Source organism: Puntigrus tetrazona, chromosome 11 (assembly GCF_018831695.1).
Source record: "Puntigrus tetrazona isolate hp1 chromosome 11, ASM1883169v1, whole genome shotgun sequence".
Classification (NCBI taxonomy): domain Eukaryota; kingdom Metazoa; phylum Chordata; class Actinopteri; order Cypriniformes; family Cyprinidae; genus Puntigrus; species Puntigrus tetrazona.
Genome location: NC_056709.1, coordinates 5,206,190 through 5,230,956, shown reverse-complemented (window position 1 = coordinate 5,230,956; position 24,767 = coordinate 5,206,190). Strand labels below are relative to the sequence as shown.

Genomic DNA, 24,767 nt, shown 5'->3' with positions numbered 1-24,767 from the left:
AAAAATGAAATACAAACTCTCAGGGATAGTTGGAATGCTCTCCTTTCAGAGGCATCCTTAATTGCCAGTCAGATGGGAGTGCCACCTAAATTTAATAAGGAGCTGGTCCATGAGAGGAAGAGAAAGAGATTATCTGATAAGATTCCTGACACTGAAGAAGGTCAGAAGGACAGCAGTGACAAAGTGGTCCGCAACACTGTTTTTTTCACTGCCATGGACCACATTATCTGTGATTTGGACACACGCTTCAAAACAACTGCAGGTATTGTAGACGAATTTGCTGCCATATTAAATGTGGGGCAGTTAAGTGACTGTGATATTTCAACTGTGTGCTAGCCACTCATAAGTAAGTATACAAAGGACCTCACACCTCAGTTTGAGGATGAAATTAGGCATCTCAATGTAATATTTTCAGCCACTTTTTCTGATTGTTCACCTCTTGCTCCCCTAAATACGATTCATAAAATGGAACTCCAGAGCATTTTTGGAGAGGTGTGCATTGCCCTGACAATCGTTTGCACTCTTTCAGTCACTGTTGCCGGTGGAGAGAGGGTATTCAGCAAGCTTAAATTGATAAAGAGCTACTTGAGATGAATCATGTCTCAGGAAAGGTTGAACAACCTTGCCATAATGTCCATTGAAAGTCAGCAAGAAGGCCAAGAGTTTGGCTTTTAGCATTTAAGTCACCGGCAGGTTAAACAAAAGATAATTTCTAATTTCTTTATGTTGTGTCTCATTGATTGTTAAAAGTCACTTTTGCATTGTACTGCATATTGCACTCTGTTTATATATTCTTATGTTTAGTATAACATGTTTAATCTTTAAGAATGTTGCATTTTCAATGAATATTTGATTGCGGTACGTAATGTTTCTATTACATTTATTTTTGAACAATAAATCATCTGCTAGCTACAGCCATGGTAGATTAAATACTGATACAGTACCTAGTGTTCAAAAGCAATAACAAAAGTAATATGTCAGTACTATTATATTACAGACAAAGATTTTGAATAGCTAGGTTGGCTTGTATGTTTTGTGTGGAATGGGTGTGGTGGGCAGACCCAACCTCATATTTTGTCATATGTCATATAAATGTGAACAAAAAATATAAGAAATTGAATGCGTTATAAATAAAACATGATGACGGGTAGTAGTAATTTTTTTTGACGGATTTTAGGTGCCTTTGGAATGTTAACGCGACTTCTATTTATACTCTTTCATATTTATAGCTTTACAAATGCTGTGTTGTGCTGAGTAAAATTAGTAGTTAAAAAGTAGTAAAAGTAGTTCGTTCTTGTATAAACAGAAACACTTTAGGGAGAAACGACTCTTATGATTGACAGAGAGCAGAACGTCACGGAAGCTGATTGGCCAGTAAGAGACTCGCCTCTCGTCTCTTCCATTTTTGGACTGCAGGGAAGCAGGTTAACTTCAAATTATATATATATCTACATGATTGACCTGCAAAGATACATATGTAATGTTAAATGCAATAGGTTAATCACTTAATCATGTTAAATTACTATTATTGCCTGTTTATGAGAAATATGATGTCTGAAAGCTGTTTGGACAGTAACAATGTTAACGCTCATATAAATCCCCCCCCCATACCAGAAGTGGTAGGTCTCCATTCATGTGACATCGCTGCTTGTGATCTTGGAGAATTTAACTTAAGATCGCTTTCTATCGTTACAGATCCTCACCTGGAGGATATTATTTTTTATTTATACAAAGATAAATAAAACCTCTTTCCTGAGCGTCCAGATTAATCATGCTACGAATGAGATCTGTCATCTATCAGTCTTGGAAAGGGTATGTATGCAGCTGCACATGGACTCACACATGACTTTCACTTTGAGAGAGTCTTCTGGAGAGTTTCTGAAATATGTCACCATATGCAGTGAATAATAATAACCGTACGCCTGTGCATTATTACGTGATGTGAGTAGGTGCTGGAAGTTTCCCTTTTATTTACTTTAAGCAGGCAGACTGTTATGTAATACTCAGGAAACTTGTCCTCCCGCAGATAGGTAAGACCAAATCTGTTTGCACAAGTGTCTCTCGTTGTTTTTACTGTAACTCTTATCTATTCATAAACACGATCCACATAATGAAACAATACAAAACAAACACTGCAGCTTCACTGAGTGTTCATGTTATTACAGGTACTCTTAGCTGTATTTATTAAAAATACAGTGAAAAGATTAATGTCGTTAAATATTACAATTTAAAAGATATGTTTTCTATGTTAATATATTGTAAAAAAGTATATATATATTTTCAATTAATTTCAGTCTTCAGTGTCACGTGATCCTTCAGAAATTATATAAAAAAAAGATATAAATGTCCTTGGGTTTTTGGGTCGTTAAGATGTCAGCATCAAAAGAAAAGTGATCTGAATGTCCATAGAAAGTGCACTAAATGTAAGTGTTTACTTTTAAGGTTTTTGGAGAATAAAATGACAGAATTTAGTTGAAATGATGTTACATTATTATTCGGTGTAACATAATATTTATATAAAAATTCAAACAAGATGCTCATTCTGGCTTAAATGTAAAATAATAAGGGAGCTAACTGATTCAAATTAAAAAATATATATATTATTGACAAATGGGCAAAATGTAGGATATTGGGAAGATACGGAGCTGAACTCTATGGATGTTTAATATGCTGTGTGATTAAACGGCTGTAACTGCTTGACATGTCATTTGAACTACCTCGGCTCTCTAACAAATGAATGCATTAAAGACTAAAAAGATCCAATTGTCTGCTGTTAAGGATTTACAGCAGGCTATTCTTCCTGTTGAATTTATAAAAGTTACTGATTGAGAGGCTTGTGTGATGAAACAGAATAAAAGAAAAAGGCCACTGAGAAGTATTGCGCAACAGCAAGTTTGTTGGTTTTGTTCCTCTGCAGGTTTAAGACCTTTCCATGTGCAGCTGTGGAGGTGAAGAATGAGGCCATACTGGAGTTCAAAGAGGGCAGTAAAGATAGATCAGAACTGCAAAAGGTGAAAAATATATTGCACACTATCTCTGATTTCCCAATACACCAAATATGTGTTTATCTGATTGATTGAACCTCTCTGGTTTCCTCTGTTCATCAGGCGTTACAAAACTTGAAGGGAAAGACAGAAGAAATTCCATGTGTGATTGGAAATGAAGAAGTGTGGACCAAAGATATCAGATACCAGCTGTCTGTGAGTTAATCATTTTTTTGGTTTTTGTACGAGCGCATGCTTTGTAGCTCTTGTACAGCAAAATCAGACTGTGGACCTCAGGAATACTTGATTGTTCACTATAATGCATAATTATATTATTATTATTGTAGTCACACTGCATTTTTTTATCTCATACTTTCAGATGAAATTACATTTTTATTATTATTATTATTATTATTATTATTATTATTATTATTATTATTATTATTATATTAAAATAATTAACATTTTACTATATATATATTTTTTTTATTGACCTTTGAATTAAAATCAGATTAAATCAATATTTAAGTACTACTATTATTATTGTTATATTTTTCTCTGTAGTGACATACAATAATCTTTGGTACTTTTGGGATACTTGATTGTTCACCATGTTGTGAAATATAATTCTTAATAATACTATTATTGCAGTCATGCTGCATCCTTCTTCTTCTCTCATAATGAAATACTTTCAAATTAAATTAATTTGTAACTCATTATTATTATTATTATTATTATTATACATTTTCATTATTTTTATTATTATATTAAAATAATTATATGTTTTAATTAATATTTTATTGTCCTTGAATTAAATAAAATCTGATTAAAACAGTATTGGAATATGTACTACTACTACTACTATTATTAGGTTTTCTCTCTTTACAAAAAATAATCCTTTGTACTTCTGGGATACTTGATTGTTTACTATATCATGAAATGCGTAATATTACTATTATTGTAGCCACACTACAATCTCTTTCTTTACTAATAATAAAATAATTTCAAATTAAATAAAAATTTGTAATAATAATAATAAATATTCATGTTTATTGTTTAAAATAAAACCACCTTAAAGCAATCTTTAAAATCTATTTATTATTATTATTATTATTATTATTATTATTTTATTGTATATATGATACATGTTTAAGATCAATTTCAGTTTGAGGTTACTATTTATTTTTATTCTTATTTTTCTGCACTGTACTTCATTTATTTATTTATTTTTTAAATCAATATTTATTTATTTATTTATTTATTTTCGGTTGCATGTAAACCCTTTTTCAAACAATCACTGGACAGTGAATTAATTTTATTTCAACGGCTACATTATTATGTTGTATTTAAGCTATTGTTTTGTGTGATTTTTAGTTTGTTTAAAAAAACATTTTCTCTCTTGTTAGCCATTCAACCACTCTCACAAAGTGTCCAAGTTCTGCTATGCCGATAAGGTACAGTATGTTAATAATGTAAACTATAACATTCACATGAGGGAACCCTGCAGATGTGTTTGAGCAGTACTTCACTTTTTACTTGATCTTGTAAAATCTATTTTCTAAATTATAATTAGACAAATTAGACATTTTGCATTAAAATGAGGTTGGTTTTGATCATACTTGTCTCGCTGTGTCTTTAGGAGCTAATAAATAAAGCCATCGAGGCCTCTGTCGCAGCTCGAAGGGAATGGGATCTTAAACCTGTCACAGATCGAGCACAGATCTTCTTAAAAGCTGCTGACATCATCAGTGGACCCAAAAGAGCAGACGTTCTGGCCAAGACCATGATCGGACAGGTGTACTTTTGCACATTTGGAGCTTGTTACTACTAATGTTAATCAGTCCGTTACACCTTTGCACATGGGATTATTTATGTTGGCTTTCCATTAAACGAATGACCTTTGCTCCGTGTCTCAGGGTAAGACTGTGGTTCAGGCTGAGATTGACGCTGCTGCAGAACTCATTGACTTCTTCAGGTTCAATGCCAAACATGCAATTGAACTGGAACAGCAGCAGCCATTGGACAGTGATGGAAGTACTAACACCATGCTGTATCGTGGGCTGGAGGTGCGTTCTCTAAATAATCAGACGACTACATAACAGCTTTGTCTGTACAAGCCCTTATTTGGAATTACATTGTACTTGTTTTAGGGTTTTGTAGCTGCCGTTGCACCTTTTAACTTCACAGCAATTGGTGGAAACCTGGCCGGCACCCCTGCTATCATGGTAAGATATAAAGACACACTTATTTATGTTTATATTTCTTTTAAAAGACAATTTTAAATTGTTAGAATTTAATGCTGCAGTCCGTAACTTTTTTCACTATAATGGATAATAAACAGAACTGCGAAGAACATTGTAGCCGGAACTACTTCTTTCTGTTCATGTCTATGATGAATCATGCAGGTACTGGGCCACTTAGCAGTGGTACCTACCCGAACCAGTCTAAATAGTCAGAATATAAGCACTTATTATAGGTCTACCTTAGAGTTTCAGGACAAGCCAAAAACACAATTTGGAAAATGGATTCATGGTGTACTCACAGTTTATACACATTTTTTTAATTTTTAACACAAAAAAGTTACAGACTGCAACTTTAAAGAAATAGTTCACCCAAAAATCTACATTTTATTGAAAATGTACTAGGACATAGTTGAGGTTTTTTGACGGGGGGATGATATGGCTAAAATTGAAATCACAATATATTTCTTAATTTTGGACAATACAGTATAATTCCAATATCGATATAAATGCTATATATAGAAACAGAAATCCTTTTTTTAACATTTCTAAATGCCTTTATCATCACTTTTGATGAATTAGAACTACGTTTTGGAATTTTCGCCTAAATTGTACACACTTAATATAAATGTTTACAATACACAAACATACGATGGAGAAAAAAAATATTTTCTTTGTGATGGTTTCATGTTTCAAATATTATGAATAAAAAATGTAGGCGCTTTTGGTTTTTTAATCTTTCTAAATAGTAATGTACAAAATGGCATAAACTCATTGCACCAAATTTCATATTACATTAGTTTTATAGTATTAGTTTTATTCTTCCAGGAGACACAGTACTGTATAAATTAAAATATATAAAAATATATGTAGTCTATCACAATCTAAAACAGAATCAACATCTTCCAGCTTTATATCATTTTATTCAGGTGCATTCTGCATTGCACTACTGTTTGGACCATAATCTTACCACCTGATTACCATCTGATTTCTGGATCCATATTTGTCCCTACTGTGTCCTTTTCTCATCTGCTCCATGCTGCTCCAGCAGTGTCTGGCACTTATCTGATCTCTGATGACACAACAAACAGACTACCTTATCATTACTGCACTGTAATGTACTTTTGAAAAAAAAAAAAAAAAACAATAAATAGCATTTATCAGACTATTAGCAAAGTCTTTACTAACTTTGCTCCAGACTAACCCAAACGCTTTGTGTGCAAGTGTCTCTCCCCCGTGCCAGCCAAGTGGCATGAAATTTCACAGCGCTGGCTGATTGAAGTTTTTTACAACGTACTTATATTATAGCTCATTGAAGCGGCCCAGACGTGTATCTGGCAAGCAGTTTCAGAGAGTTAAACAGTTGTAAAGCTCAAATCAGGCAAAATCATGTTTTTCTTTCCTGGGTCTTTGGGAAGTAGCCAACTCCAAGCCTACTCTCCCTGTTGCCAAAGAAACTGTTCTCACTTTGATGCCTGCTAATGCCACTTTATGTCCCTGGAATCTGTATATGAATGAATTACACATTTCTTTTACAGGATTTTGGACCCATATATGGGTCTGCAGAGTTTAAGAGAGCACCCTTGCTAAATAGAAATTTAGAATATAGAATATACATTAGAGTGATTTCTGAAGGATCACATGACACTGAAAACTGAAGTAATGATGCTGAAAATTCAGCTTTGAACAAATAAATTGCGGTTTAAAATCTATTCAAATTTAAAATAGTAAAAATATAAGGATTTTACAGTTTTTGCTGTACTTTGTATCAAATAAGTGCAGCCCTGGTGAGCAAAAAAGAATAAAAAAGGGCCTACTGTTAAAAACAATTTTGACTGGTAGTGTAGGCTGATTATTTTTATAGATATACTGCACAAATATGCTTCCGAAAGAAATGGTATAAAAGTGCTTAAAGTTACTGCAGGAAACAAAAAAACAATTTAACAACAACTGGAGCTGGAGACAGGCTTATTGTAAATGCAAACTCATTCTCTGCGAGCAAAAAGTGCTGATTATTAAAACTAGCAGTTCAGTAATGACCAGTAATCACTTCAACTCCGCTCATGGATGCTACTTTATCAGATAAAAAAAGAAAATATCTTTCAAAACTTTTCTGAGGACAGTTGGTTACCTTCAGAGATACATTCATATAAACACCCAGGCCGTATTTTGATTTTGAAACGTGCAGTGCTCATGTTTATTCAAGAGAGTCAAATGCCACAAATAAATTAATATATGGGAAACACTAGTAATATATTGAAATATGTGTTTAAAAATCATTGTTATTGAAAATGATTATATCATGATACATATTGATTCAGAATTATTGTACAGCCCTAGTTTGTTTCTTCTTAGGAAGAGATTTGGAGAAATGTTGTGTGCATAGCAAGTGCATAACTTGCTCTCTTCTAGATCCTGCAGTGAATGGGTGCCACCAGAAAAAGTTTAAACAGCTAATAAAAACATCACGATCCACAAATAATCAACACTACTCCAGTTCATAAATTCTTGTAAAGAGAAAAACTACAAGTTTGTAAGAAAAAATGCATCATGACATTTTTAACTTAACGCTTACTTCCATCTGGAGCACATAATGCATAATAATGTTTATTAGTGTTGTCTGAATCAGCAGAGAAATGCCCAAGCAGCGTTTTCAAGCAAAAAGGTCCAAAATGGTTCTAAACTAAATAAGAGCATAACAGGTAATGAACTTTGAAAGTGTTATTATGGATTAAAGGTAAAAATAAATTTCACTTTAATTGTTTGACTGGAGTTGTGTGCATTATTCTTGAGTGTAGCAAACTTTCATTTTTGGGAGAACTATACCTTTTAAATTGAATAATGGTGACATGCAGTGCCATTTGAGTGTTTTGGTTCATTTCTACAACTGACTTAGTCACATATATGCATTCAGGGTAATGTGGTGTTGTGGAAACCCAGTGACACGGCCATGTCTGCCAGCTATGCCGTCTATAAGATCCTGAGAGAGTCTGGATTGCCACCTAATATTATCCAGTTTGTCCCAGCTGATGGTCCAGTGTTTGGAGACAGCATCACGTCCTCTGAGCACCTGGCTGGCATTAACTTCACCGGCAGTGTGCCGTATGTCTCTTTCTATGCTTCTAGCTTGTCCCAAAGTATGTAATGCCATTGTGTTACTCTCATTGGTAACATTTAGTATATACAACAATTTTCACTATTAACTAGTTGCTGATTAGCATGCTTATTATTACCATGTTGGTAGTTTATTATACTAAAGTGTAAAGTATACTAAAGTAATGTTTTTTTTTAGTTTTTTGTCTGCTTCCCAAGACTGCTTATTTAATAAAAATAAAGTAAAGAGAGTAATATTGTAAAATGTTTTAACTGATTAAAATAAGTTTTCTGTTTGAATATATATTAAAATGGAATTTATTCCTGTGATGCAAATCTAATTTTTTAGCAGCATTACTCCAGTCTTCCATTGCCACATAATCCTTTGGAAATCATTCTAATGTACTAATTTGCCATGCAACAAAAATATATTATTATTATCATTATAAGTGTTTTGCTTCTTTACATATCACGGTTTCCATAAAAGTTATTGCGTTTATATGTCTTTTTCAGGACTTTCAAACGATTGTGGAAGCAGGTCGCCCAGAATCTGGACATCTACAGGAATTTCCCTCGTGTTGCTGGAGGTTTGTGTGTTGATGGGATTAAATATTAAATTCTAATAATGTTTGACTTAAAAATCTAAATTAAAAAAAAAAACTGTATGTATAATTTCTTGCTTCTTATGCTTGTTTTAGAATGCGGTGGCAAGAACTTCCACTTTGTGCATAAGTCAGCAGACATTCTTAGTGTGGTAAATGGCACCATCCGTTCGGCCTTTGAGTATGGAGGACAGAAGTGTTCAGCCTGTTCCCGGATGTATGTACCAGACTCTCTGTGGCCTCAGATCAAACAGGAACTCCTGAATGTGCACAAACAAATCAAATTGGGAGACGTAAGTGAAATAGTTTGCGATTGCAAAAGTGTTTTTTTGACACAGTGGTGGACAGTAACAGTATTTTCCGAACTTACTTGCATTTTGACTTTTGGTAACACTTTATTTTATGGTTACACCTATTATTGCTTATTAGCATGCATATTACTAGAATATTAGCCACATATTAGTGCTAATTCAGCACATATTAATGCCTTATTCTACTTGACTTTATTCTACATTCCTAATCCCACCCAATACCTAAACTTAACAACTACCTTAACTATTAATAAGCAGCAAATGAAATTATTATTAAGTTGTAGTTAATAACAAGTGTTATCTATTCTATAAGTGTTACCTGTTATCTATCTATAAGTGTTACCTGACTTTTTTCTGTTTCACTTCACAGCCAGTTGAAGATTTCAGCACTTTCTTGTCAGCAGTCATTGATGATAAGGTACAAACCAACAACCTATTAATCCAATAACAAAGAAAGTTACAGTATTATGTTTTTGATTTACTTCTTGCTCAGGTAAAATACACCTTTAATGTCTTTCTCAAGTCCTTCTCTAGGAACAAGGGATGGCTGGAACATGCCAAAACATCTCCACATCTGAAGATCATTGCTGGAGGAAACTGTGATAATACAAAAGGATATTTCGTAGAACCCACTATTATTGAAACCACTGACCCACAAGAGAAAATCATGAATGAGGTATAAAAATGTTCATATTTTGCACATCTGTTAATTTTTCATATATGTATGTTTAATGTTTAACAAATGTAATGGAATTTACTTGATGAAAAAAAAAAGTAAAATATATGGGAAAAAAGCAAAATATATAGCTTCTAAGCTTTTTTTTTTTTTTTTTAATAAAATAAAAGGAGAAATCCTTTTATGCCAGTTCTGACTGGAATTCTGACTTTTACATCAGACTTTTTTTTCCTCAGAAATTTGCATTTTCTTGCAATTCTGATGTTTCCCTTGGAATTCTGAGTTGACATCTTGCACTTCTGACTTTTTTCCTCTGAATTTTGAAATTAACATCCCACAATGCATATATCTTACTTTCTGTTTTTGTTGTTGTTTCTATCATAGAATAAAACTGTTAAATTAGACTTTTTGGAAAAAGTCTGAATTGTATAATAGAAGAGTTTTACTTTTCCATAAGCTTCCAGAAAACTCTAAGTGCAAATATCTCATATTCTTTGCTTGTTCAGGAGATCTTCGGGCCTATCCTGACAGTTTACATTTACCCTGAAAATGACTACAAGAAGGTCCTGCACTTAATAGACAACACTTCTCCCTATGCCCTGACAGGAGCCATCTTTTCACAAGATAAGTAAGTGCAGAACCAATTCATCATGTTCACTATTACTGCTGGGTTGGATACTGAAGTTAGTATGTAAATGAAATCCATTAAACAACTCAGATCAGCACATTCCCACCTTTTAAAATTAAAAAATATTTTGGATGTCCAGACACTCATATCTCTGTACTAGACTTATAACTTTAATATACATTTGTTTCAGGAATGTTATTGATGAGGCAGGAAAGACTCTGAGAAATGCTGCTGGAAATTATTATGTAAATGATAAGTCCACAGGATCCGTTGTGGCCCAGCAGCCATTTGGTGGCGCCAGAGCATCAGGTAAACTGAAAATCATCAACCAAACAAAAGAATGATCCAGATTCAATAATACTCTATACACAGTCTGTGTCATAATCTAAAGTTAAAATATTTCTGTCAAATATAAACATTGAAATGCACACTCTTTTAAATGTATAGCCAACAGAAACGAAAAAGTCATCCAGCTAGAAAAGTAATTTTAGCTAAATAAAAAGGTTTTTGCTGAATAATATAAGTGGTTTGATAAAAATATGCAATTGAAATATAATAGCAAGTCAGCACCAGTGGACATAATATATAAATATATACTCAAACATATGCTTAAAAAAATGGAAGAGCACATGCATTTCACTTGTTAAAAAACGTAACATATATATATAAAACTACATTTAATTAAAAAACATAACATAACATACATGTATATATATATATATATATATATATATATATATATATATATATATATATATATATATATATATATATATATGTATATATTATATATGTTTTTAATTAAATGTAGTTATGTTATATTTTTTTATTTTATTTTAAAAAAACTGAAATATATATGTAAACAGTTCTTACTATTTTTTTATAATTTTCAAATAAAAGCACATGATTTTCTGAAATACAAGGAAACACTTTAAATTTGCTTAATGGAAAGCAAATATATTTTTAAAAAGGTTTTTTAATATAGAAATATAAGTATAAGTCAAAATCTGAAAATATAAAATATCATCCTTTTATTCTTCGAAATATATATGTATGTGTATGTGTGTGTGTGTGTGTGTGTGTGTGTGTGTTCTTAAACATAATGTATATGCATTGTTTTAAAGGAATAGTTCACCCAAGAATTTAAATTCTGTCATCATTTACTCACCCTTGAGTAGTTTTGAGTACATTTTATGATTTTCTTTGTTTTGCCAAATACAAAGGAAGTATTTTGAAGAAAGTTTGTAACCAGGCTGTATTCTATAGAATATCTTCCTTTGTGTTAACAAAGAGAATTAATACAGATTTGGAACTAAACTAGGATAAGAAAATCATGACAGAATTATCATCTTTGGGTGAACTATTCCTTTAAATAAGAAATAAAATAATATATATAAAAGTATATTTCATGCCTGCAGAACTCATTTTGACATCATCTTTCTAGGCACCAATGACAAGCCTGGTGGCCCACACTATGTCCTCCGATGGACGTCCCCGCAGGTTGTCAAACAAACCCACGTACCTCTTACAGAATGGAAATATCCCTACATGGGCTAAAAGATCATGAACCAAATGCTGTCCTACCCTAAATCCTTTTATCATGACTCATAAAGCAATCAGTCCCCTTAATTGTCCTGAAAGCAGTCTAGAGGCTATTAGACTGTTAAACAAAAACCTGCCCTCTGCTGGTGATGCCTTCAACAACCAGCAGTGATGATTACCAGCTAGTGTGAATGTACTAAAGGAACTGCATGTCTTTGCAGATTTCTGTTGCCTCTGGTGTCCGTCCAGCCTTCAAATATCACTGGATCATTATTATGAAGAATCAAGAGGTCAAACAAATGCACTGAAAAGTTTCCACTTTAGTCTGTTATGTGCTCTGTGATTTTTTTTCTTTTAACATATCAAGACAGTAAATGGATCTTTTTATAATTGTCAGCTAAGTGGAAGAAAACATTTCCATGTCAGTTCTTCTGTTACATTTATACTGATGTGATGGACTTATTTAAATGATTAGAAATACATGTGGCATTCTAATTTAAATCGGTAGCATTGAATTTACATAAACGTTTAAAGGCAAACATGAAGGTGTTTTCAGTTAGAAAGGTATCAGAAACAATCCAAAAATTCTTCATTGGCAGTAGCAATTTAACAATTTACTGTGCCTCAATAAACACTTGTTGTAGATGATGGATTTATTTGTGACTTTATTAACATGAAACTAAGAAAATATCTTGGAAATATCTATTTTTGTGTGTTTAACATGAGGGTGGGTAAATGACAAACTATTCCTTTAAGTGCTAAAAATATAAATTCCTTGTCATCTTATCTAAAAGTTGATTGTGATCTGCTGTTATTTGTGTTTGAATCAAGCAAACGGTTTTATTTATGCTGAGCCACCTCTGGGTCCTGACTCCCACAGTAACACATTTTTTGTGGGCTCTTCAATGACTGACATCAAAGCAGCACAAAGGCACACTTCAGACAGACGGTTTATAACCATACAGCCGTGAAGGCACACTTCTTAACACACAATAAATCCAAGAGGACTATGTGAGGGCCTGAGAACCCATCCCCTGTCCTCTCTCACGCAGCCAATTCCTCTTTCTTTATAGGGCCTATCCTCAATTATGAGAAATTGGAAGTATGAATAATTTTGTTGCAGTAGACAAAGCAGTGTGCTGTCTTCAGAATCTGAAAAATGCAGGATTCCTTAGAATCAAAAATCAATGTGCATTGGATTTTTTTTCATACTGCTTTTTATGCATGCAATTTTGCAGTTCAAGATTAAAATTTCAAATGGTCAGAAAATATTTTAACAAGATTCAGGATGCAAGCTGAATTAAGGTATTGCCATATATTACAAGTATAAATACAGTAGTAGATATAAAAGTAGCAATGTATTAAATGAGCCAAAAAACTCAAGTTACGATCTCATCAAAAAAAAAAGATACATTTAAAAGATGTTATATAAACAAAGTTATGACTTAAAAATAAATACAAAGTGCAATAACCAACCAAAAATAAACCACAGAAATTTTAATTAGGCCTGATTTATAGTATATTTAGTATAGTGTATTTCTATACTACACACACAATAATAAATCTTAAACAGAATTGTGTGATTTTATTTATTTTTCTTTTGAACTCAACATGAGACATTCCATCAATATGACAGATTTACCACCTCTAAAAGGCTACAGCTTATTTTCACCAGAAACATAATGTGGTGACATAGTACTCATTTTTACAATATGTAAACAACGTTAATCTCCACACAAGTGAAGTAAAGCAGTAAATGCGTGCTCTCAGACTCGGACATGGGGTAGACTGGTACATTCTCTGCGTCACGACAGCTGCTGTCTACTTCGACATTTTATAAAAATTATGTGTCACTTAAAGGAAAAAGTCTGTTCTCTGTACGTCTTCATAAGGATGCTATGAAGATCACCAGGGTCTCCAAAGTGCCTGCACTCCGGTGCTCTTTGACGCGATCTGACAGTCTTGCGCGCTCACGTTGTCTTGCTGGGTTCCGTCAAAGTCACCCATTAAAACTGACTGGCTGATATGTTGCTGGTTGCGATACGACAGGAATCGCGTTGTTTCCTCTATACACCTGTAGAAACCTTCGGCGTAGCTTTGCGCATGCGCATCCGCGCTCGCCGACGACGCCCGCGGCCACGTGCTGTTCTTCAGGTAAATGACAGCCATTTCCAGGACGTCAGCCTTCTCTACTTTAGAGTAAGACTGACTGGCTTTTATCTCGGCTTTCAGCAGAACTTTTAGCTGTTCAATGCATCTGTTAATACGATCTCTGCGCATCTTCTCCACCACTGGTTTTCTAATCTGGAAAAAAGTAAAAAGTTTGGTTAGAGAGTGGATCGTAAGAAAACAACTATAGTGGAAACGGAAAGAAATGAATGGTCTTAAATAGTTAACTACTTACTTTTGTTTTATCCTTTCCATCCTGAGTGAGTTTGCAAACAGTAGGCGCCATTCTTTCTGTAGTTTGTGTTTCTTCTCTTAAAATGCCCTCTTATATGCGCACTGATCCTGCGCGTCTTCTGTTTCCCATAGATTTGAGCCAATCAGAACGCGGCAGACGGGTCAATAGGGAACGTTTAAATTAGCCGTTTTCCTTTTGCTGGGAAACAATGGAGGTGCGCGCTCAAACAGCTGGAGTGCGTGTGTTCACGCAGTAAAAGGGAAGCGTGAAATCGCGGGAGTGCACGAGCCTTTGACAGTTTACGGCGGGAAAGTTGAGGATCACTGAAGTGAATGGAGATTATGAGAACATTCAAACACTTCCCGCTCAAAATCTCTTTCAGAAGAGATTCTGAACAATACAATGACTAGATGTTTAGCCCCTAATGAACACACATAGTAAATGTGTGTGCATGTATATATGCAAAAACAGATAACTATTTTTTTTATTCTCAAAAATCTTTTTATTGTTATCTTTTTATATTGTTTTATTGTGTAAATTAGCTGTTAAAGTAACATTTAACTTTAATCCAAATAACCAAATCGAAAAACAAATTGTTTTTTGGCTTTGTAAATGAATTTTTCATTGATATTGTTGATGAATTCATTTTATTGGATAAGTACAAAACATAAATATGCAGTCAGCACAGCATTTTGTGTATAATATTATGTATTTGTTCTGTACTCACCTTATATAATTATTAGGATAGTTAAGTGTGGCCTTTAGGATTAATTATTCTGTTAATCATTCCTCAATATACCCCAGGGGAACTGGTTGCCTCATTGAGAGCCCATTATTAATGCGCTCGGGAGTGTGGCACACTTCTATTGGGTCCCATTGAAGAGTTGTTGTGGGAAAGTTGGGACAACACAGGCTCCAGGATTAGACTTTGAAGAGCTCAAAAGCGCAGCTGGCTCCTGTGCGCGGGAAAGTGTGGTCAGCAAAGCCTATCACTGACAGCCGTTTTGTCTAGCTTTTCACATGCTCAGTTCATGCTCAGTTCACTTGGCTCACTTATCCAGTTGTAAATTGCTTCGGTTTACTATAATATTATTTTAAAGCAATTAGCAGCCGTGCACTCTGTTGATGCACTGCATATATGTTTTACACAGCTTAAAGGCCCATTAAAATAACAATATTGCAAAATAGTAACTTAAGCTGGTTTGCTGCACACATAAAAATGTGCAGTGATGGCATAAAAATAAAGGTTCTTTGTATTTTAAAATTCATGGAATCTTTACACTCCACAAAGGTTCTTTAGATCATTAAAATATTCTTAATGCCATGAAAGAATTTTTGGTTCCCCAAAGAACATTTCAGTGAACAATTTTTGTATTAAGAACATTTTAATAATCTAAAGAACCATTTTCCACTATGGAAGAGTTCTATAGATGTTAAAGGTTCTTCTTGGAACCATTAATGCTAGTAAAGAACTTTTATTTTTTTGAGAGTTTGAGAAATGCAAAATATTATTCTTCATTGCAGCGAGTGATCTATGAACAAGTGCATCTTTTGTTCTCCGTGTCTTGGAGGATGTGCTTTGGTTTAGTTAACCCCAAATTCCGTTCCCACACCAATTCCCATCTCCCGCCAAAATTGACTGGTAAAGCCACAATACATTCCAGCCTGCTCTGCAAAAGGGTCTTTGTCCAAAACAACACTCATTCTCACACATACATACATAGACACACACACACACACACACACACACACACACACACACAGAAAGAAAAGCAGATGCTCAGCGCTGTGTGCCCAGTGTGAAGTGTGCATTTCTTCATGAAAATGGGGAGCTGGGAAGGCCCCAACCTCCACTCACCAGAGAGGAATTTGGGTCTTGATATAAGAGAAGATCAATGACATTCCAGCATCACATGCTTTGGCATTCACTGCACAGACGCATGAAAAGAGGCACTTGGAGTGCGAAACTGTGACATTGTCCAATACCTTCTGCCCCAATGAAACCCCAAGTCTTTCCAGAGTGTTTGTGGTCATTAAAACCAAAATGGAGGGAATAGTGTGTGTGTGTATATATATATACATATATATATATATATATATATATATATATATATATATATATATATATATATATATATATATATATATATATATATATGTGTGTGTATACTTAAAAGACTTCATTTAAACATTTTAGATAGTTTTAATTTAAAAATGCGAATAAATTGAATACATGAAAATATCAGTATTTATTGCCTTAATATTATTGCTGTAATAGATTTTTTTAGATATTAGTAAAGATATGTATAAATTAAAATAATTGTTATTATTTGAATATTTAAAAATGTATTTACATATAAAATGTGTGTATATGTATATAATATACATAACTTGTATTACAAATATACAATGTATTTAAAACGTTTTCAATTGTTCAATTAAAAATGATAAAATATGTACATATTATTATGGTTAATTATATATTAGTAAATCATATAGATAGATAGCTAGATAGATGTCTGTTTGCCTGTATAAATAAATTATAGAGTAGATTATTACAGTAGATTGTGTGCAGATCAATCTCTCCTCAGAAGTGAAAGTATACCTGCAGCAGAGGTGTGTGTGGGAGAGCGGGAAGCTTTGTGAGCACAAGCAGAAGACCAGATGGTCTATTGAGAGTGGGAATAATGAGGCATGCTGGATCAGTGGCAGCAGGGTGGGGCTGCTCTCAATGGGCTGAAGTGTGGGAAGCAGACACAGACCAGAGCTCTCACACATTCCTCACCGAAGTGACCTGCAGCTGGACACACTGCCACAACAAAAACACACACACACACAGAGCCTCTATTCCTCAGAACGATGAGAAGCTCTGTGGTGGAATGCAGCATAGTCATTAAACTATTAGTGTCATCTGTCAGAAGGAGTCATTGTTTGGAAAAAGAAGGCTTAAGGAAGAAAGAAATGGAAGAAAATAGAGCAGGTTTCCCTCCAAAAAACATCTGTCATTGGGTGACCATAGTTTTCTGGAAAACAAAGATTTTTAGCATTTAATTTAATTCCACATTTTTATTCAATTTATACACACACACACACACACACACACACACACACACACACATATATATATATATATATATATATATATATATATATATATATATATATATATATATATATATATATATATATATATATATTTTTTTTTTTTTTTATGTATGCTTTCTTTTTGGAATAATAATGATATTTATTTATTTATATATCATTTATTTTCATTCCATTAATAAAAATATTATTATTATTATTATTATTATTATTATTATTATTATTATTATTAACATACTGTATGATATGTTTTTTTTAGTTTGTTTTGTTTTTTCAAAATAACAAGGATAGGGTCAATGTCAGGGTTGTGTCTCAGATGTTGCATCACATCCTCATTCGTTGATGGAGGTGTTTGTGTGTGTGTGTGTGTGTGTGTGTGTGTGTGTGTGTGTGTGTGTGTGCGTGTGTGTTTGTGAGGAGCAGGTGATGTGAGCAAGCGTTGAGAACACACGCGTCTGATCTGAGCAGCAGGTTCAAAGGCTATTTGTGGAGGGACAGAGGAGGGGCTCAATCTATTGACTCAAGAACGTGTGAGCAGGATCCAGCCTGGGTTTCCCACACTATCTGTCCATTTATTACCCAAAACTCTCTCAGGGCGGGAGGGGGGCCAGAACAATAGAAGTGTGCCATCCTTGAGGGCATGGGATAATTGCGCTTAATTGACATTCAAAGTGAATGCATTCCGGTCCGAGTGTGTGAAGACTGAAGAAACATAACTTTAGTTAGAACCATGTAATAAGTGTATTACAATAAAATTAAATCAAATAGACTGACTAAAATAGTATTTTCTTTTAAAACATCCCCTGATAATCTTTTTAATATTTTATTAACTTTTTTAACTCCCTTTGTCCAAAACAACTATATTTATTTATTTATATTATTATTATTTTCATTTATTTATTTATTTTTACTGTGTCTCTGCCTGATAAGGCATTTCCCCTTGGGAAATGATCATATGTCTACAATCTCCATTTGCAGAAGCCTTATCAGGGAGTGCTGATGTTCCCAGGTAATAAAAGTACAGCAACCTGTCTGTTTGTGGAAGACCATTCCCTCCGTGGGAGCCCTGGGGCCAGTTAACCATGAAATAATTGATGCCTTTTCTATTGTTGAGGACGCCTCACCCACTGGCCTCTGAGTGTGGGAAAGCTAATCCTGACTGGGACTCATGGCTTTGTAATGCTAATGAGCTTCTATAAATAGAGGAGTGCGACCCTCATTCCCAACACAACTGACTTGCTCTCCTCAGAGAAACACCTCTCCATCTGAAAGAATGGCTCCAATCTACATGACTGACTACTCTAAACTTTCCAACAAGGAAAAGCATAAAGTAAGTCTTTTAGACACCTGAAATGCAATTGTTTTTAGCATCTATCTTTTGTTCTGCTATGAATTTTAAAGCAAACAACTAACCAAATGTCTTCCTCAACAGTTGAGAAAACCAGTTGTGGAAAAGATGCGTAGAGATCGCATTAACAACTGCATCGAGCAACTCAAATCCATGCTGGAGAAGGAGTTTCAACAACAAGATCCAAACACCAAGCTGGAGAAAGCCGACATCCTAGAGATGACGGTGGTTTTTCTGAAACAGCAGCTGCAGCCCAAGACTTCGGCTACAAAGAAAGCCCACTTTGATGGCTACTCTCAGTGCTGGAGGGAGACCATGACCTTCTTATCTGGTAACACTAAGGTGGACACTGTACGTCAGCATCTGAACCACTACCAAGAAGCCCAAAGATTGTCTAAAGAGCTCACTCACGTGTCTCCAGCTGCCCATCAGTCCAGCAAGGTCAAGCAGGAACCATGTGCTCTCTGGAGACCCTGGTAGACCATGAAAGACTTCCACTGAAAAACTAGATGGTGGTTTTACCATCTCTAATGCTGTAGGAGATACACATTTCCATTTCTATGTTTGTTTCAACTGCTTCATATTGAAGTCCCAGTTGTTTTATTCTTGATAAGATATTTGCCTTTTGTTGGTCTAGAGGCTTTCCCCCCCAGTCCTAATGTTGTTTGGCTTGCAAACATTGATATTTCTCAGAATCTGAGCTCTTTGTAAGGACATTCTTTTGATGCAACCTTTTGTAAAGGCTAAAGGAAAAGAATATTTGTTCTCATGTGGACACTGTGTGTCTGTCATTGCCTTTAATAAAAAAGCAAATAATTCTTAAATATTTGAAATCATTCTTTCATTGATGTATAGTGTATGTATTATACTTAATAAATAGCAATGAAGTCATCACATAAACACTATACACTAAAAATAGTATACAGTTCTTTTCAGTGCAAAGCAAATATTTGGATGCATCAAATATTTTTAAAGATGTAGTTGCACAGAGCTGAATAAAATATGTACAAAGATAATTAAGCTTACATAATGATGAATCGTTACTATATAAGTTCAGATAAGTTTGCAAATCCCTGAACATGTTTTAGTGACATGTTTAAAATATATTTAACATGCAAATCAATGAGCATTATGGGTTATTATAATTAAAGCAAATAAGTAAATAAATAATAACTGAAGTTGTTACTTGAAATAAATGTTAGCTAAAAAATAAAAATGAATTTGATTTACTAAAAAAACTACACCTAACCCTAAAATATAATTAATGAAACAATATAGAAATTAAAATATATAATAAAAACATAAAATTAGTATGACTAAAATCTAAATAAAAAAATAAATTAATTTAAAAAACATCTTACATCTTACAAGATATTTGTCAATGAGCTCAGCATGATCTTGTCAGTCTCAGTAGTGTAGTGCAGATGTATAAGGTGTGTACCCACTTCTTTATCAGCCAGCTTTGTGTACTACTAAATCCTTTCTGATGTGCATTCAGTAGTGTCCTGCATTAGCCAAAATCAGGACATCCATATATTGCGTAAAAAAAGTGATGTGGTCAGGATGCAACAGCTTCCCTTTAAATATGGCTGATGACTGCGCCTGTGCCTGCTTTGTCCCGATGGACAGAGATGCTGTATCTTTAACTCCAGCTTTGAATGAAGACGTCTGCCAAAATGCAAACTCTTTAATAACAGAACCAGTTCTCGAAATGTGACACATTATCAGCACTTTTTTATTTTAATCTTTAGCGCTGAGGGTCAGAACAACAATGTCAGGGTAATAAGAAATGACATTATAAAAATAAAACTACCTAGAAGGGGCACCATACCTCTCATTTTGACAAATCATGTGAATGCAAGTCTGTCTAACGTGTGAGAAAATGTCATGGCAGGTGTGCAAGTGGTGAAATTATATAATTATTAAAAAATTATATAAATCCAATTTCACTGAAATTCTTGTATTGAAATATTTAGCATTCTACTGTTCTACCATTAAACTGTGCTTGATATTATGTTTTGTGGATTAATTTTATTTGATTACTGTACTTAAGTATTATTATAGGGGAATTTTACTTTAAGTACAATTTAAACTACTTTTACTTGATTACATTCCTGTGTTTTTACTCCTTACAATGTCAACTTAAAAAGTACATTTTTATTTTATCTTATGGACATTAAATATAGTAAACGTAAGCTCAAATGTTTGTGCTTGATATGAGAACCAGTGATCATTGTTTTCACACATCAAGCACACACACATTTCTACTTTATTTATGACTTTCATCAGATAAATGTCTGGGTTTAATAGTTCACCATCAAATATAAGGGAAGCACGTTGAGGTAGTAAAGTTGTGTTCCCCAAAAAAAGATTATTGATTATTCTTTCCGTTTTGATAGAGCCATTAGCTGTGTAAATATATTGACTGCACAAGATTGAAAGCAAGGAAAATCGGTAATGAATATTTATATATAATTAATATTTTGTGGGAATTATTATTTTTTAAATTAAATGTTAGTAAATCTCCAAAATGTTTAGTAATGTTCTTACCAGGTAGTGGATAATTTGTATTAATTATCTAAACATTTTTTTATCCTTTTAGACAGTGAGGTAGACAACACAAAAAAGTGGCCTTTCAAAATATTTTAATTATATGACTCCCCTCATTAATTCAACAAATATGTTTGACCTGTGCCATATTTTTTGTTTTCTCCCTTTAACCAAACTTCTGTATGTCTGTCAGAAAAAAATGCTCTTACTTTCTAAATACTTGAGTAGAAATTTAAAGTTGTACTTTTTTTTTTACTCAATGTTTTTGTCCAGACACTTGTACTTTCACTTAAATAAAATTGAAATTTTTTTTACACCTCTGTTGGGATATGGTCAGTACTTTGTTTTGCTTTTCACTGGCCATTGGGCCACAGATGTAAAATTAGTAAAATTGTGGCTGGTCTCAGAAAAATAAAAATAATGTAGTTCAGCTAGAAAGTGTAAACTACAATACATAGCTGAAAACATCAGCATCAGACCAGCCACCCAGACAATTTTACAAATTAAAACTGTATTCATAATATTTTTTATGAATATTTCAAAAAGGAAAGAGATACCGTGACAAGATCCTGAGGTCCATTTTTGTGCCATTTATTCACCACCATCACTTCATGTTGCAGCATGATAATGCATGGCTCCCAATTAAAACTGTATTCATAATCATTTTATTTAGATTATTATGTCTTAATTATTCTAATTTATATATGTTATTGATGTATATGTGATTGTCATTGCAAAAAGAATAATTGTAAAATAGATTGTTTCAAAGTTGTAAATAAAAAGATTATTGGACTACTTTTTGTAAGAAAACAAGTCTCATATATACACTATCAGTCTCATATATAATTAATTTTTTTGTAAATTAATTGTAAAATCGACTAGCAATTTCTGAGTAAAAAGTTTTTTCTACACTGATTGCTTTTAATTTTACACCTAACATTAATTGTAAAGTATTTTTAAAGTATAAAGAACTTTAACAATTGACATGACTGTAACAATACTCCATTTCAGGTCTGCAACCAGGGGAGAGCTGTTTCCCAGGGGGCTCAGGTTTGAACTGGAGCAATAGAAGGAGCGGGTCAGGATTCACACTACCATACGTAATGGATGATTTAGTATGGCACACTTCCTACATGTCGGATCTGAAACAGGAGGTGTGGGAAGACCTGGAAGAAGCCGGCCCCACACATAATGGGCAACACGCCCCGTCCCGTCAGCCACACCAGCTGTCTGATGAAACCAGAGCTGACAGCACACAGCACCTATAATCAAAGAATTCAGAGTACAAACACCAACATCAAGCCCCTGGACTCTTTCTCATGCACTCAACTCTTCAAGTCTCAAGTCTATAGTTTAATGCATGCCAAATATCACATAAAATAAAAAAATATTTAAGAGGCATGCAGATATTAAAACTGAGGACACATAGGACAAAGATATTTTTAAAGTTATAGCAGCTGGTATGTAGTTTAATGCTCATTAGTACCTAAAGTTGCATATTAAAACCATTTGAAAGGTGACAGTGCCCCACTGAGATAAAAACATCTGCTAAATGCATGAATGTAAATGTTCACACAAGGGCTTTTTGCAGTCATTTGGATATTCCTTGACCATTAAATGTAAATAGACTCCCATTAGATGAAACTGAGACCACTTGACAATTTGACAAGTGTAATGTTTTTTTAAACATTGTTTAAATTTCAAAGGTTCATTAATCACATGAAGTATTGTTTCGCATTTGTTTTGATTAATAATGAGGAAAGCAGGACCGATTATATCAAAAAGTGTTTATTTGTATGTGACTATGTTTGCATAATTAACATACAGCATGTCACTATATCCTTCATAAGAAGAAACTATAACATTTGCATATCAAACATTGCAAATAATTACTTTGTCTTTGACTCCACAGGAGTTAAATATATTCACTGACTCTTCATTGTGAAGTCTCTGTTCATCCATGAGGAAAACTATAGAGGTGTTACAATAAACCTCTGATTATAATATAATCACCTGTAGAAAATGAGACTTTCACATTGTAAAACCCATTTCCATTCATAAACTAAGTAGAAGCACCATAAAAACACATTCTTTCACAAGAAAATAATATAGAAAAAAGGAAGGATCTCCTACAGCATAAGAGATGGTAAAACCACCATCTAGTTTTTCAGTGGAAGTCTTTCATGGTCTACCAGGGTCTCCAGAGAGGTATGTGAGCACATGGTTCCTGCTTGACCTTGATGGGCTGATGGGAAGCTGGAGACACATGAATAAGCTCTTCAGATGGTCTCTGGCCTTCTTGGTAGTGTTTCAGATGCTGACGTACAGCATCCACCTTGGTGTTTCCAGATAAGAAGCTCATAGTCTCCCTCCAACACTGGGAGTAGCCATCAAAGTGGGCATTCTGTGGAGCTGAGGTCTTGGGCTGCAGTTGCTGCTTCAGAAAAGCCACCGTCATCTCCAAGATGTCAGCTTTCTCCAGCTTAGTGTTTGGATCTTGCTGGTGAAACTCCTTCTCCAGCATAGATTTGAGCTGCTCGATGCAGTTGTTAATGCGATCACGGCGCATCTTTTCCACCACTGGTTTTCTTAACTGTTGAAGAAGGAGACATTTGGTTAGTTGTTTGCTTCAAAATTCATACCAGAACAAATGAGAGATGCTGAGAAACAATTGCATTTCAAATGTCCAAAAAACTTACTTTATGCTTTTCCTTGTTGGAAAGTTTAGAGTAGTCAGTCATGTAGGTTGGAGCCATTCTTTCAGATGGAGAGAAGTTTCTCTGAGGAGAGTGAGTCAATTGTGTTGGGAATGAGGGTTGCACTCCTCTATTTATAGAAGCTCATTAGCATTACAAAGCCATGAGTCCCAGTCAGGATTAGCTTTCCCACACTCAGAGGCCAGTGGGTGAAGCGTCCTCAACAAATCAAGTCAAGCACTGGCAGTACAAATCCCACAGGACTTGCATTTACCTTATCTAGTTCCAATTAATCAATAGGTCAATCAGTATTTCAATAACCAATTGTTTATTACATTATCTTGACAAACACAATCGAGTGCAGGGAATTAAATATTCTCCTTTTACCATGTCAGCTCCTGGCCATAGTCATGGCGAGAGCGATCAAAAAGCATGATCATTCAAAAGTAAAAACAAAATGTTTAATTTTCATTTTCCCCCTAAAATTAAGACGAAATATGGATATATACTTTGTTAAAAAAACATTTAAAGTCACTGTAGATTAGCCTATTTATTAAAAATATAATAATAAAGCCTGTTACTATCAAATGT

At 34.0% G+C, this 24,767-nt stretch overlaps 4 protein-coding genes across 4 annotated transcripts; 2 read left to right on the top strand and 2 right to left on the bottom strand.

Annotated features, from left to right (window-relative positions):
- Positions 1-1,626: 1,626 nt before the first annotated feature.
- On the top strand, positions 1,627-12,724 carry aldh4a1 (aldehyde dehydrogenase 4 family, member A1). The gene is made up of 15 exons (XM_043252518.1): positions 1,627-1,812; positions 2,918-3,011; positions 3,108-3,200; positions 4,391-4,438; positions 4,624-4,779; positions 4,901-5,050; positions 5,135-5,209; positions 8,139-8,326; positions 8,831-8,904; positions 9,016-9,212; positions 9,601-9,648; positions 9,754-9,906; positions 10,413-10,534; positions 10,725-10,843; positions 11,979-12,724. The coding sequence occupies exons 1-15, from the start codon at positions 1,772-1,774 to the stop codon at positions 12,089-12,091; spliced, it is 1,671 nt and encodes a 556-aa protein (XP_043108453.1). The 5' UTR covers positions 1,627-1,771; the 3' UTR covers positions 12,092-12,724.
- Positions 12,725-13,646: 922 nt separating this feature from the next.
- On the bottom strand, positions 13,647-14,607 carry her2 (hairy-related 2). Its single transcript, XM_043252521.1, has 2 exons — positions 14,481-14,607; positions 13,647-14,380 (listed from the first exon to the last, which is right to left on the bottom strand). The coding sequence occupies exons 1-2, from the start codon at positions 14,529-14,531 to the stop codon at positions 13,982-13,984; spliced, it is 450 nt and encodes a 149-aa protein (XP_043108456.1). The 5' UTR covers positions 14,532-14,607; the 3' UTR covers positions 13,647-13,981.
- Positions 14,608-18,798: 4,191 nt separating this feature from the next.
- On the top strand, positions 18,799-20,175 carry LOC122353703 (transcription factor HES-5-like). The gene is made up of 2 exons (XM_043251578.1): positions 18,799-18,912; positions 19,015-20,175. Exons 1-2 carry the CDS (start codon positions 18,856-18,858, stop codon positions 19,408-19,410), a joined length of 453 nt encoding a protein of 150 aa, XP_043107513.1. The 5' UTR covers positions 18,799-18,855; the 3' UTR covers positions 19,411-20,175.
- A 3,141-nt stretch (positions 20,176-23,316) lies between these two features.
- On the bottom strand, positions 23,317-24,264 carry LOC122354477 (transcription factor HES-5-like). The gene is made up of 2 exons (XM_043252672.1): positions 24,180-24,264; positions 23,317-24,073 (listed from the first exon to the last, which is right to left on the bottom strand). Exons 1-2 carry the CDS (start codon positions 24,234-24,236, stop codon positions 23,669-23,671), a joined length of 462 nt encoding a protein of 153 aa, XP_043108607.1. The 5' UTR covers positions 24,237-24,264; the 3' UTR covers positions 23,317-23,668.
- Positions 24,265-24,767: the final 503 nt, after the last annotated feature.